Source organism: Mycteria americana, chromosome Z (genome assembly GCF_035582795.1).
Source record: "Mycteria americana isolate JAX WOST 10 ecotype Jacksonville Zoo and Gardens chromosome Z, USCA_MyAme_1.0, whole genome shotgun sequence".
Classification (NCBI taxonomy): Eukaryota; Metazoa; Chordata; class Aves; order Ciconiiformes; family Ciconiidae; genus Mycteria; species Mycteria americana.
Window position 1 is genome coordinate 32627047 of NC_134396.1, and position 15096 is coordinate 32642142.

The 15096-nt window shown below is 37.9% G+C and overlaps 1 protein-coding gene across 1 annotated transcript in view; it reads right to left on the minus strand.

Annotated features, from left to right (window-relative positions):
* Positions 1 to 2073: 2073 nt before the first annotated feature.
* The window catches only part of TMC1 (transmembrane channel like 1), a 70020-nt gene continuing 56997 nt past the window's right edge, over positions 2074 to 15096 (minus strand). The window contains exons 15-20 of the mRNA XM_075527292.1: positions 11244 to 11311; positions 8044 to 8283; positions 5276 to 5401; positions 3526 to 3604; positions 3294 to 3429; positions 2074 to 2342 (exon numbers count right to left, since the gene is read on the minus strand). Coding sequence (XP_075383407.1) covers positions 2074 to 2342; positions 3294 to 3429; positions 3526 to 3604; positions 5276 to 5401; positions 8044 to 8283; positions 11244 to 11311 — 918 coding nt within the window. The remainder of the gene's footprint in view (positions 2343 to 3293; positions 3430 to 3525; positions 3605 to 5275; positions 5402 to 8043; positions 8284 to 11243; positions 11312 to 15096) is intronic.

Genomic DNA, 15096 nt, shown 5'->3' on the forward strand with positions numbered 1-15096 from the left:
CCTTGAAAAACCCAGATGGATCACCAAGCCATAAAGCATCTTTAAAATCAGTTTCTTCACTTGTTCTATAAACAGTCTTCCTTTTTCTAAGGAATATCAAGTGTTTTCTTATTATGAAATGTTAACAAACAAAGAGGTAAAACCTCTATGCAAATCTGTTTTGCATGACAGATCAATCCCAGCTTGTAGAAAAAAGTTAATCTTAAAAGCTTGGAATCACTAAACCACTGCGGCCCATGCTTAACTTCAGTAAGACTACTGACAATCATAAGTTTCTGGGCTAAAAACATATGCAGTTTAAAAATTAATCATGTTGGAAGAAGATTTCAAATTAAACAGTTTGAATTACTGTACTTTTTCCACATGTCTGAAGTCCACAGATTAGAAATCTTATTTGAGAAAGATGGAACAATTTACACTGCACTTAGCTGTACTTTCTCTAATTTAAAAATACAACACTTGCCACAGCCCAGATGCAGGCATGTCTTGGGATCCAGTCTTAAGTCATTTATCCTCTCCCTTAGTAACAACATGTTTCCAGTCTGTTTGCTAGAAAAGACCCTCCCTTGTAGTTATTGCAATACATTTATCTCTTGATTTGGTTATCAGTGCTTAGTGTTTACATGCAGAACAGCCATGCTGGTGCTCACTGAAGGTCTGATTGAGCTAATATCTTATGTCCAGCTGATAGCAGATGCTTATCGAAGCAGTAAAAGAGTCAAGTCAAGTATAAAGTGAACTTTCCCTTGGTGTATCCTCCCAGGTTCTGGCAATTGACTTAAAGACTGCTTGAGCTGGAAATCGCATCGGGGCCATTGTGTTTTATGGGGATACATAAGGGGTTTTGGTAAGCCTTTTTCAATAAATTCCACAATTGAATTACGTGGAGGTTGTTTTGTGATGTCACAGACTTGTTTTGTACTGAGATATGGTTAAAGTTTTTCTACTGTACAAAATGGACCTCTACTATACCGAAGACCCTCAATGGAATTACATTTACTTTTAGAAGAGCATCAGTTGACTAATTTTGTTGTTATTAATCTTGTGAGTCTTAAAATAATTATCAAGGCCCAAATTCTGGACAAGGAAATAAAATCAGAACATAAAACTAAAGCTGTCTCATTGGAATAAGTAACATCAGTGCGCACATGGGCTTGCATCTATCTTGTTTCCACAAGACCTATCAGACTAAGGGTCTGTTCCACCCTGGACTCTATAGAGGTCAATACAAGTATGCAATGATAAATCCACAGAGCAGATTATACAGCATATATTCTTATGCAATAGTAAGTGTCTCTGTGCCATAACACAATCCTGGTGAGTATTTGGGGGGAATTATTGCATAACTATCTTACTTTTATTTCTCAAATATGTTTTTCTGCACAGAAGGTATTTCTTCACCACTTTGATTTTTTAAATTTATTTTTAGTCTTTCAGAATGTGACAAAACTATTATTAGCTAAAATTGGTACTGTAATAGCAGTTAAATTTTCTTCATAGCAACAGGCAGAATACTGCTTTTCTTTTACTTTTTTAATACTTTTCCAAAGACTTTAGAGGTAATCATCCAGCTTTTGAAAAGATCATAGTTTTCCCATGTACAATCTGAAATCTTTGGGTAAGCATATCTGACCTGCAGAATACAAGCCACAAGCAGCGTTTAAATGTAAATGACTCTCATACACTTTGTACAAAGGTATGATTTCAGTGAACTCTGCTTCTAAGAAAAAGGTGTTAGGGACACACTTTCAGGCTTTTAAGAAAATAATCAACTGAATACAAAATGTTTTTCATTATTCTGATAAATATCTTCCCATAAATATCCCTAAGTTTAGTAACCTATTGACACAGATAACACATTTTTGCAATGCCTTCAGATGCAAGAAGACACATGCCATGTTTTCTTCTGAAGCCTCCCATCCTGCAAAAACTGAAGCGCATGGGTAACTTCTATGCACGTGAAGATTTACAAAGAACATAGCAGGGTTCTGCACTTGCAGGAGCGTATTTGGGTTTAGGACCTCTCTTCTGTTCCTCAGCATCCTCCATCATATGACCATGTACTTGAGGCTCCTATCTGTAGGTGGGAGGGCCCCTGGGCATTCCTGGCTGGGCCCCTGGGAAGCGTGGGTTTCCGGGTGGATAGCCTGGCACTCCGTAGCCCCTGGGCCCCGGTGGCCTTGTCACAGCTATGGATGGGGGAGGAAGGTTTCCTCCTCTGCTCTGCGGGGGATAGCGGCCATTTGGGGCAGGGCCTGGATGCTGGAGTGCCTGAGACGAGCTGGCTTCTTGTGGCTGGCCTGTCTTCTTAGCTTCATTGCCAGCCTGTCCTTTCTTGTTGTCTGAAATGTGTTTGGAGAACAGAATTAAAAAATGAACATGAAAACCAGAAATTCCCTCAGAGGGAAATCCTGCAGCCACCTGTCCACTCCAGAGTGTGGTGGAAAGTCTGGGGCCTCCCCTGCCAACAGCCTGAGATGTGGGGTAATGCACCTTCACGGTCTTTGCACCGTATTTTCCTTCCAGTCCTTTCTGCAAGGCCCCAATGGAGGAAAGTGGAGGCTATTCCCTAGTAGCTAGATGCGCTTAGGTATCATCTATAAGTGACGATGAAGGTAGCAATTTCAGAGTTAAGCGGGCAGGTTTTGAGGCTGCAGACATGCCTTGCACATGGTTCTTCCAAAGGCAGTCATCTCTAATCTGGGTTTCTCTGCTAGCCTTGAGACTATATCGGCTGTATGGCATGCATGCATGAGGAGGAAAGTCTAGCAGTGTCTGGGGAAAGGAAACAGCCTGAGAAATCCCTCAGGACAGACTGAAACCTGCCTGACCAAGCTAGGCTTTCTGATAAGGATTGCTACTGTACCGTGTTCTCGCTATACCCTCTCCTGATGACCCTGGCGCAGAGGACAAACGCTGTCCTGAGCAGTCCTGGAAATATGACAGGAGGGTGCAGCATTTGGACCCGACTGGTTTGTGACAGGTCAGAGGGATCACTGACACTCAGACCAGGCTTAAACTGGGTTTTTTTGCTGGGCTGGGTTCTTGTGTTTCATTATAGCTCCATTACAGGTTTTTTTACTTCGGTGTTGCCTGGTGTGGAATAATGTTACAGTATTTCTTAAATGAGCCGAAGAAAGAAAAATGGACTGGCTATTAGGCTAATACTTGTGACTCAGTATTGTGAATATCTTTCAGGAGATTGTGACAAAGGAAGCAGCCAAGGCAGTGAGGAAGACTATGGTCTGGCATACCTGAATTCCTCATCCTGAGGAGTTCAAAATAGTCCTTACCTTGGTTTGCAGTGGATTCATCTTGCTTGCCTCCTTTTTGCTTTGGCTGTGGTGGTTCCGTCTCAAATGGATATTCCTCTTGTTCATTTGATTTTTGTGCCTTTTGTTTATTTCTTCTTTTATTTTCTTCTGCTTGCTAATGATGGGGAGAGAGAGGGGACATCTTTCAGTGACCTGAACAGCTTCTCCAATATTTAGTAAAACCAAAAATCAATAATTCTCTATTCCTTACACTTTGTAGCTTCTTTTTAAGTTCCAAGTTAGCTTCCTTGTAGGATTTGGATGTAGCATTGAGATAATAAATACTTAGGCTAAATTTAAAGAAAAATAATTTCTTGTTAGGTAATGATTTAAATACAAAGACTCTTACAATATTCCTATAGCAACAATTACAGTTGTGCTCATACAAAATCTGTATCTTTTCCTCATTTATCGTGCCTAATCAGTAGCAGTATTTTGACAACGAACAATGTGCTTCCTTACAGTATGAAGGAGGCACTGTTATTTCAGGGGTAAAAAAAGCTGAAAGAAATTATTCTATTAATACTCTGTATTCAATCTTATAGTAGTTAAGGAAGATGTTCCATAAAGCTATGCCTCACTATGAAGTGTGTTCTAAAGAATAACTTACAAAAGTTAATTAACTGGTATGACATACCTTAAAAATAAGTAAATCATATTTATAAAAGCTTTTGAACTAATACAATAGGCAAACTCAAGTACTGCCAAGAAAACAGCCAAAAGCATAGGTTTTCATTTTTGTTTTAAATTATGACCTCCTTCTTCTACTAAACAAAAACATAACTACATAATGCAATTTTCATTTTTCAGTGTATTGTATTACTTTTGTGATAACTCTATGAAATTAGTATTTTTCACCATCCTGACTTAATTAGAGAAATTCTGATATGAAGTCTTTATTGATGTAAGCAGTAAATAATTAATCTGCATATGCTGTTTTCTCTGCTTTGCCTGATCTTGCCTTGCATTTTCCTTCTTTTTTTTTCTTTTCATTATTTATTTTTAGTATCTTTGCCTTGGACCATTCCAAGAAAGGAGTAGCATTCAAAAAAGAATCAGCAGGAGTTGACCATGTATTTCAGAAGACAGTATGGATTCTTTCTTTTTCTAGCCAAGGGTTAAAACAGAATATGATGTTCAGTGAACCCTGGCAAAATTTAATCTCAGAATTTCATTTTGCTCATGTAAAATCCTTCTGCAATTTCTATTGTATTCTGTAATCTTCTCTATATTTATTGGCAGTTCTACAGTGCAGGGTTAAAACCCAGCTCATCTCCACATAGAATTAACTTTTAGTCCAGCAGTATGCTAAATAATCCAATATATGTACACAACAGTTTTAAACACCTTTATAAAGCAGGACTCAATACAGTCTCCGAGAAAGACTATTCTGGGGTCATTATTCTTTACCAGGTACTGACTTACAAAAAATCTCTACTAGCCCTATTTCTTAAAGTCTCCAGCACCCCATATTACATTCCTGTCCCAACAGCATAGAGTACATTGTTTATCAAGGAAAGGCCAAGGCACTTAAGATCAGACTCACTAAAAGTTACTGAGAAATAACTCTGCTTCATGGTGGTCATGTTTCTATTGAACTTCCTAAGGATTTATGATGTGCTGTTCTGCCTACTGGACAAGCTGATCAAAGTCACAGCACTTCAGATCCCCTATAGGCTTTTGCATTTTAATAGCTTTGCCATTATTGTGGTAACAACAACATTTTTGAAAAGCAGTAACAAAACAAAAAAGAAAGCCATTGAACAAAAAAAGAGATATTACCCTTTGTGCAAAGGCGCATTAATTATGATCAGATAAAAAGCTCATGAATTCTTCAAGTCCCTCACCACAGGGCAATCAGCACTGTATTTAATCAGATATTAAGGCAGAGAAGATTCAGAGTGAAAGAAACTTAACAGACCTTAGATTAAGCAAGCTTTGAATTAATATTCTATACATACACCATCAGCAATATAAAAGGTAGGATGAGTCCAGGGTTAGAGGCATAACCAAATACCTTCCCGAACCAGGAAGGGAAGTCATGCTCCAGAGTTTCTGATATGACTTCAAACATTCTAGTCTTCCCACTATTAAACAGAAAAGTTGACAATATATCACATACAAATATTATGGCAATGTCAATGCACTAGTAAGACTATATAGGTTAACCACATCACATCAAACCTGGGAAAAGGACAATAAACTATACGCTAATATTATTTTTAAAATTACACTCTTGAAGGAATATTATTTAAAATAGTATTTATGTATTTTGAGGGGGAAAATAGACATCATTATTTTTGTTGTATGCTAATAGACTTTGCCTGCAGTTATGACCAAGATTAATCCTCAAAGAATCAGTGCACTGAGTTGTGAACTCCACACCACCAACCAAAACGTGAAGTGCAATTTGTGCTCTATGAAGTCCTGGTGAAAAATTCAAATCCCATCTTTGTATGGTTGATAAGAAAAAATGGTCTGCTTGCAATTGGTTTCTGTTCAGTACTGTTCAGCTTAATTCTCCTCTCTCTTTGCTGTGTACCAATGCTATAGAAGTCAGTGGCTGTGTTTTAGAAGATTTTTGTTGTTACAGCAATCTAACAACCTTCACACATAATTGTTCCATGGCCAGTTTATCTAGAAAGTATTTTCTCCCTAGACCATTAACATTAAGTTTTTCTTGCAGAAGCATTTTAATAGATGTTCCAAAAGTCCTTTCCTGTTTATTTTGCTTTTGGCTGTGCCTCACCATATAGAGTTTGAAGTTTTTTACCTTAACAAGACCAGCAAAATGGGTCTTTATGTGTATTGAGACTAATTGGTAGTTTTAGTTGGTTAAAGTAATTGACAGCAAATTGCCACCTGATATTCCAGTCCTCGAAGTCTCCTGACACATCTTTTCAGTTCTCGAAGTCTCCTGACACGTCTTTTCAGTTCTCGTAAAGCATTTCTGACAACCAGGTCTTTTTCTTAACTCATTGTTCTCAACATTTACCCTCTTCCCGGTAATGTAAAAAGATTGCAGGTAGAATTCTTCTTCAGACCAGTTCTTTCTCTCCACTTCCCCCACCCACCCATGGTAGATGAGAAATTCCACTCTGTGCTCTCCTTATCTTTTCCCCAGCACACACAAAGCTTCTTCTGTTGCAACTTTGCTAATTCTGCCCTGGCTTCCCTACTCATGGCAGGTCTCTGTTGAGTTGTATATGTTGCCTTTAATGACAGATAAAAAACCAAAACAAAACAAAACAGTAAAAAACAAAAAGAATTGGAAGTGTCATAATAGGTGAGACACTAAGTTACCAACAGGAAAATATTTTCTTTTTTTAATATAGAGCCATGCACTACTACTATTTATCCACTGGCTGCTCAACAGTAGCATTACATATACCCAGGTTGAATGAACCTTCATTAGTTTCAAGTTGTCCCCCTTAAAAGTTACACTGAAGATTTCACATTTTTTTATGAAGAACAAAGTATATTTGCATTTGACAGAGAAAAAGATGCAGGCACTATTATCTTTCTCATTTTGAACAGTAATCTTACCATTTCCGTAGTATCATCCAATTCAATAACTGCAGCTACTTAGATCTGACTCCAGATGTCTCCCTCTGTACTTTCTTTGCTATGACTCAAATGAAAAATCTTACTTTGCATCGCTTGCTTTGTTATCATTGCTACCGTAAATTCAAGCAATTTTCTATCTCATCAGAATTTTTGGCATGTCATGTAGCTCTCCGTTTTAGGTGACTGTCACTACTGCAGGTGGCTAGAAACAATCTCCCAGATATTTTGCCTTTGGCCAAAGTTAATGTAGCAAGTCTGCTCCTTTACAAAGTGCACTGGGAATTATGCAGATATCATTTTACTCGCAACAGTAATGTATTATTCAAACCATTAATTGGAATCAGGACGTCTCTTTTGGTATTCTCCTACTCTTGCTTTGCTAATACTTTGTTCAAAACCAAAGACTAAAGTCTTTTAAAAACTTTAATTTCATATATTGACTTATTGTGTACTCATTATAGCTGTATGTCATGCTATCCAGCAAGTAAAGATGACGAAAACGGTCCTGGATTTTCCAGGTAGTGTGCACAGAAGGAGAAAGTGTGGCCACATCTAAGCTAGCTTGAATGCAAGGCACATGTTTGCACAGGCAAGGCAGGCCTAAGTTTTTAGAAAGGACTAATGAACGTGGAGGTCTTGAAGACTTCGGAAACAGAATCAGCTACACAGTGGTAATACAGATGCATGACTGTGTCAGTTGGAGAAAGTCACAGCAGTTAAAGACTGCAGCACCGTATGTTTAGCACACCACTATACATTCTGATATGCCCATCCTGCCCATATGCAGACATTTCCTGAAAGCCATCACTCTCAAGGCAGCAGACCAGGGATGCATAACAGGCCACTGCTCTACTCCTTAAGAATAATTTCTGGCTTAATTACACCAGTAATGACAATGTTTTACATTACAACTAACTAAAAGAAAAGATTTTCTGTTCTACACTTCAGATAAAACTTTCTAAAGAATTACTCAGTTTTCTAGGATTCCAGCTTCAGGAATTATCCACAACAAGAAATGCTTATGCATGACAATTAAACACTCAGCCTATCAGGTGCTAACACTTGTTATAGAAGCTCTTTTTCATTACTGCATCATTCCTTGTGATGTGATGTGGCGGTTCATTACATCAATAACAAAAGTTGGATGTAAAATGCAAACAACCTGAAAGGGCCACAGTCAAAAGATGGTGGGATGGAGACAATGGTGTACACAGCAGGCAGTGTGGAGAGAAAGAGGATGAAAAGCAACATGGCCATGTAGAAGTTATTGGATCTGGAAGCCTTGAAGACCCTCTCTTGGGGGACATTGCAGCACATCACTGCCCAGCACTGCAGGTACATCGAAGTGTGGAGGCGGAACACGTTGATCGCTGGGAGACACGGAGCATAAAAAGATCCCATCCTAGAAAAGAAGCAAAGAAAAAAATAACCATTTTGTTGTAGGACTTCTGTCTTCCTATATATAACACACATTCCCTGTGTCAATGTGCTTTGCAACCGTACACACTGTGCACTCAGAAATCAAGTTCATAAAACCATCTTTATATTTTTTTATTGGTCTTGTCTTTTCAGTCTTGCTTTAAGAACTGGAGGTGTATGGAGAGGATTCTCCATATGAACTTTTTGTTTCAAAGTTACAAATCCCTCTTCCTCTGTAAATTAAATGATCACCTGATGAAATGTTATCCACTCTTACTTTCTCCCTTTAGTTCACATAGCATCTCACTTGTGTTGTATAAAAAAGAATAGCGGTAGGCTAGGTATTACCAAAATAATCTAGTTTATTATTTATTATTATTTTCTTTATTATTTTTTCTTAATTATTCTTTATTATTTTTCTTTATCATTTTTCTTAATATACTAGCACCATTTTAGGAAGGATAATTTTCTTAGTTGACATTTATTTTACTTCTGTTACCATGGTTATTTAGTGCTTCATTCCAACAAACTGTTTATTGATTCTGCTAAATATTTTTTTTTCTTTATTATGTATGGTTGCATGGTTATGACACTGAAACAGTTGGGAACATTTTATTTTTTTCACACCTTTTTTCTTGTGCCATGCTAACTGAAGAGCAATTACTTTCATTTGCCTGGCCAAATTATACTGAATGTAAGAGATCAGGAATCTACTTTTTCCTTAATCATTGTCCAGGTGACGAGGGCTGAGCTGCTTTGCCTCTGAGTGCCTCCGTTTTTCTATTTAAAAAATAGGAAATATATCTAAATGGTTGGAAAGACCTTCCGAGTACAGAAATATTATGACAGACTCTATTATATTAATATCTCTCCTTCTTCTTTTCATATATCTTCAATGAAAAGATAAAGGGTTTGCTAGTCTATGTTTGAAGGTAGAGAGCACCTCATGGTTCCTTACCCTCATGGAAATCAGTTGCAAAATACTCCTCAATTTCAACAAGATGAGAATCTGGGTAACTTATGGCCATTATCATAATATTTCACTATAACATCTATTATATGGTAGACAAATTCTTGCCAAAGCTTATTAATACAGAGAAGATTTGCAAATGGTTTGCATCCCACTTGCTTTGTGAAAACACAGAGAATGAGAAGAGAGGAGTTTTCCTAACCGCATGGTCTCTTTCTCGTACACAAAAATAAATGCAGATATACATGCCTCTTGTATCCTTTCTAGCTCTGTGATAGCGCCAGCTCACCAGCTGCACCTGAAACTCTTTTTTATTCTGTTTCAGATGAGCACAAGCATGTGCAATAGAATTTGTAAAGCTCAGATAAAACAGAAACCAATTTGTCCTATGTATGTATTAATGATAAACATGGTTTTGTCAGTGTATGTTCATTATAATTGTCAACCTTTTTCTACTCTTCTGATGTATTTGGTTCAGTTTAAATCATCAAACATTATTTTGAAAAACACTACAGCTCTAGTGCCTTACTTGGCCCTCCAAATATCAATTAGCATGTAAATGTGGTCCCAACCCTGCAATAAGCAGTAAGCTGAACGATGCTGTACCTAAATCGCATCACAAAAGCACAAGTCACAGTTTCTGTGCCAGAATGTGTATATTGGGGCATGGCAGCTTAGAAGTGCACATATTCTATATACAGAAGAGTCTGTATAGATAATGAAGTGTAAAAATGATGGGTGTATATATAGAAGTTTTGTTAGAGAATAATCAGGAATTGGCTCCTTCACCCAGTCCTCAACGTCCCTCAGGTAGAAAAAGATTTCCAATCTATCTTCCAAAGTGTTAATTACAGCAGTAGAAAGTAGTAGTGCCATCAGTTGTGTATAAAATTGCAAGCAGAGTTTATGCTGCAGCCTCATCATTTTGATGTACAGCAGCCTGAGAAATGTTTCCTATCAGAAATTAGAATGCTAGTCCTAAGGCAGACAGCAAGATGCCAATTGCAAAGCTAAGCTGCTTTTCTAAAGTGCAGAACGCAATATAGTCACCTCACATGCCAGCAGCAGGGCTGGACTCCCTCCGGCCACACTCTTATGGCATGCCATCACTACAAGGCCATAGGTGGTGCCATGCTCATCCCCAGCAATATATCCTCCTTCAGAGCAAGCCCACGGTGCTGCTGTTGGGGCCCTCAGTGCATCCACCCAACAGGGTTTGTTTGCAGGGACTGCAAGCTATTTGCAGTGTCTGTCTTTGCCATATTTCTGTGGCATTTCTTTGGCATGCACACCACACACAACCTTTGGGCTTTCCAGAAGTGAGGGCTTTCGCCAAGCAAAAAGTCTAATCAGCAACGTCATATTAAAGGTGAAAAATTAGGCCTTAGCAAGAATTAACTTTGAGAAGTCAACAGTGCTTGAGGAGGACAGTGTCTGAGGAAGACTGAGCATCTTGTATGAGGACTCTACATGCTGGTATTCTTTGCCCAAAAATGGGATGAAACATAGACCTCTTCTCCTCTAGAGCTAAGGACCAATATTGCAGCAGTAGCGTTTTATGCACATTCAGAGAAGTGTACATACATCTGTTTAAGGCCTTTTTTCACAGGACGTATGGGAAAAGAGTGGTAAGGTTTTTTGCAAGGCTGAAATTCAAAGTAAAACAGTACAGGCCAGGTGCTTGCTCTAGCAAACAGTCAGTCAACAAAAAGATAAGATTGACCTATGCAGCTTTTTACTGGTTGGTCTTACCAGCTCATTGCAAAATCCTGATGCATCTGGTCCCATAATCTTAGCCCAAAACTAGTTTTGAAGTGGTCCCACTGATTGCAGTGTGCCAGAGTTTGATATATATTGCATTACACTTCCATCAAACTAAAGCAAGGGATCAGGATCAACATTTCAGAATAATCTTTCACAGATACAGCTAAATCCTGCAGTCCTGCAGATGCAACATGCTTTGCCACACCTACCAGATCATGCCTTGGTTAAAGATCAGTCCCAGCACATTTCCACTTATATCGAACTCAGAATATGATGGCTGAAAGAAATAATACAGATGCTTTCATTAGGCTTGCACAAAGGTTTTTAAGGTGACTTACAGCAGATTAAAACTGTCACTTGCAACAGCAGCAGCATACTGTCATTGGGTTGTAAGGTCTCTCGTTGCATCTTATCAGTGAATCGTGAAACAAATTAACATGACTCAAGGCCAACAGGCAGACTTTAATACAGCTTGCGGTATTTTACCGAAAATCTTTTTGAGATTTGTTCAGAGGAAGGTGCTAGTGGAGAATTAAAAATAGTTCTGGGTACTGGGTAAATTTTAAAACAACCATTTATAAATTTTCCATTGAAGTGGCTAGTGGTTGTCATCTAATGTGTCCTCCAATACAGTACTAGCCATGAGGCTGCTGTGATTTAATTCCTGTTTGAACTGTAACACTTTCTTTCATATTTTAACTTTAACGGTACACTGTTGAAGTATTCTTTTTGAGCATTGACAGATGTTGCCAATCATTGTCTTCCCTGCTTAATATGAATATCTTATTTTTAATCTGAGTGCGTTTGATTCTAACTTTTACTTCAGGATTCAGCCATGGAGTCTCATTATTGCTTTGTCTGCTGAAGAAAGCACTGTATCATAAATTTTTGTTTCCACTATGGACACATAAATACTGTAAACAAGTAGTTCTTTAGTCTTATATTTCCGAACTATTCATCTGAACCTTTCATTCTGTTTTTCCAAATCTTTAATCATTTCCACATCTCTTCTTTTACCCTATTTATTAGTCTCTAATTCATGAACACTTCCATCTGCAAACATTAAATACACTGCATTTGAGTGACGATTGAAATACACATATATATATTAGTTTGTGTGTATATGCACCAGAACAAAACTTTCTGGCTGTAAACTTTTGGTTTACATTTAAGTGTCTGATTCAAGCATATTATTTATATGGTTTTGCATTGTCACGAGATTTTTTTTAATCAGCTTTTTCATAAAAGAGGGTTTTGCTACACCATAGCTGGTGACTTGCATGATTGACCCGCGTGATAGTGAGTGGACAAAAAGATCATGAATAATGTGTATCTTCCAGGTATTAATTACATGGATGGCTGGTAGAGGGAGGAAGGGGCATGAGATACAAAAATAACTATTCCCTTATGGCTGAACCAAGACAAAGTTATTCTGTTAAAATCACCAATTAAAGTAATAATTTTGAATTGTACTATGTTATATTATTGGAATATTTGGAGTCCTTACACTCTTTCTGTGTAGTTTTTTGTATATGTCCAGATTTATATGTATATGTTTACAGCAAAATGCTATATTTCTGTTGCATATATTTATGAATCTGCTTCCATAGGAGGAAAGATTAAATAGATTAGCAGTATTCAACTTGGAAAGCAGTTGACTAAGGAGAGGTGTATAGAGGCATAGAATATCATAAGTGGCATGGGGAGATGAATAGAATCATACAGAATCAAATAATGTGTGACTGTTCTTTGTAACATAGGGGCTAGCATTAACAAATAAAATAATTTGAAATTTAATTTTTAAACAAACAAAAGGAAGTGTTTTTCCACACAATATGCAAGTTAATTTCTGGAATTCTTTGCCAAAGGACAATTTGGTTGTCAAAAATATTTAGAGTATAAAAAAAGTCTAAAAATTAATGGATGATAGGTACATCATGGCCACTAACTACAGAGACACAGGTATAGCTACTTCCTAGGGCAGATTTTAAGCTCACACATTTCCAGAAATGCAATGATTTCCAGTTTGCACTTCTACTTCTGGCTGTTGTTTCAGGCAGCTTCCTGGACCTGAGGACCCTAATGGACCAGACCTTTACAGCCATTCTTATATACTGCCAAATGAAAATGTCAATAATAAATTGCTTTCAGCACCCCTTACTGCAGATGTGTTGTTGACACTTTGAGAACAATAATAATGGAAGTAAGTGTCCCCTCATTGCCAGATAAACATGCCACAGCTTCCATTAACAGTGTTGAAGCCCTGTGTGGGGGCTGTGAGGTTCACTCTCACTGCTTATCGCCTCTCTCTATGTTCTTTACTTTGTATACGGATGAATGGCTAGAAAGAAGGATGGTAACTATGCAGGTCTTTAGTCCAGACCCTTAATTAAAGCTCTTTCCTTTATAGGCTCTGTTCTGTTGATTGAATTATTGTATTATATTCCATTAACATCCCTAATAGTAACAAAAAACAAGGAGCAAATATTAAGTCTAAAGTATTAATGATGAATGTATGCATCTTCACTTGACAACTGGCATTCCCAGTTGAAGCCAAGCTGTCCTACAGTTCACTGTGAGGCACCCAACACTGGGAAACTGCAGGCATCTCACAAAAAAATACATCTAGTAGCTCTGTTCAGCTGTTCTGGATACCCAGGGTCATCTCAAATAGAACTAGGCACTTATCGCGCAGGTCATGCAACAAAAAGTCCCTGCATAAAAGGTAGCTGATTCAGAGTAGAGAGCAAGAGAGAAGAGCCTTCAGGAAGCCCAGATGGAAGCCAAATCATCCCAGGTAAAAAGTCCATCCTACAGTCTTCAGAATAACTTTCAGGCTTGCATTCATTCAGGCTCTTTTATTGATAGTGGATATCCTGAGAGGGAAAAGATCCAGGCTATCACTTCAACATCTTTGGAAAATATGATGACTGAGCTATTTCCTGTCAGATGTAGCGCTGGCTACAATGATTCATGTGTTCCCCACATCCAGCCTTAGCTATTGCGATGGCTGTGGAACATCTGAAAATGTGAGGAAGCTCCAGATGCAATTTAAGTATATGAAAATACACCGTTCCACAAGCTGTGCTGGCTCTCTGCCCACGCTGTATTCAAATTCCTGCATTTGATTTTGATATTGCAAGGGTTATAACTTGTTTGTCCACAACCTGGTCAGCTGGTAGTCTTTGTCTCCAGCCGTGCACCAGTCCTGTTTGAGACACACCACAGAACAGAAAGAAACCTGAACCTTGCTATAAAGGCCGAAATTTCATAGGAGCCAGCCAATAGCAATGAGATTGCTATATCAGAAAACTGTTTTTTATATAGAAAACACCAAAACTTTCTCTTCCTCTGGAAAATTATCATTTCCCAAGAGGCTGCTTTTAGTAAAACAAGAAATTTGTACACGTATGAAGGTAAAATGTTGAGGAAAGGAGAACAAAAGCATGGCAGAATAGCTACAATGGCTGCTCATGCAGATGTACCCAAGATAGCTTTAAATGACTTAGCTCTTTTCCATACCTCTCAGTAAGTACAAAAGAGGCTTCAGGAGCTTCACAAGCTTTGCCAGTACCCTGACTACTACTGAACAGATGAAAAGGCAGTATCAGACCTTACAGCATAGGTATCTTAGTTGGCTAAGTTAACCTAGCTCAGATCTGTGTAAAAGAGTGAAAGTCTCAACTCCCAAGTGAAGAGCTCTACACCCACTTATGTTATGGGACTTACTGACTTTATTTAAGCTAAACTAATTCTAGCAAAAAAAAATATATAATAAGATTTTTAGAACAAGTTCTTTCATTCTTTCATATTTTTCCCCACAAACACTGTGTGCTAGAAGACCCTACCCAAAATCCTGTAGAAATCAATGAGATTGTGTTCTGTGGAATAGGGAATGAGTCTTCAAATTGGAAATGTGTGAAAAATGTGTACCCAGTTTTCTTACACAATCAAACAAACAAACAAAATAACATTTGCTAAAGTTACCACACTCTAAAGAATAAGACAAATATTAAGGTATAATCAAATTCTGAGAAAAACTAACACAATGTTGTTCAGGGA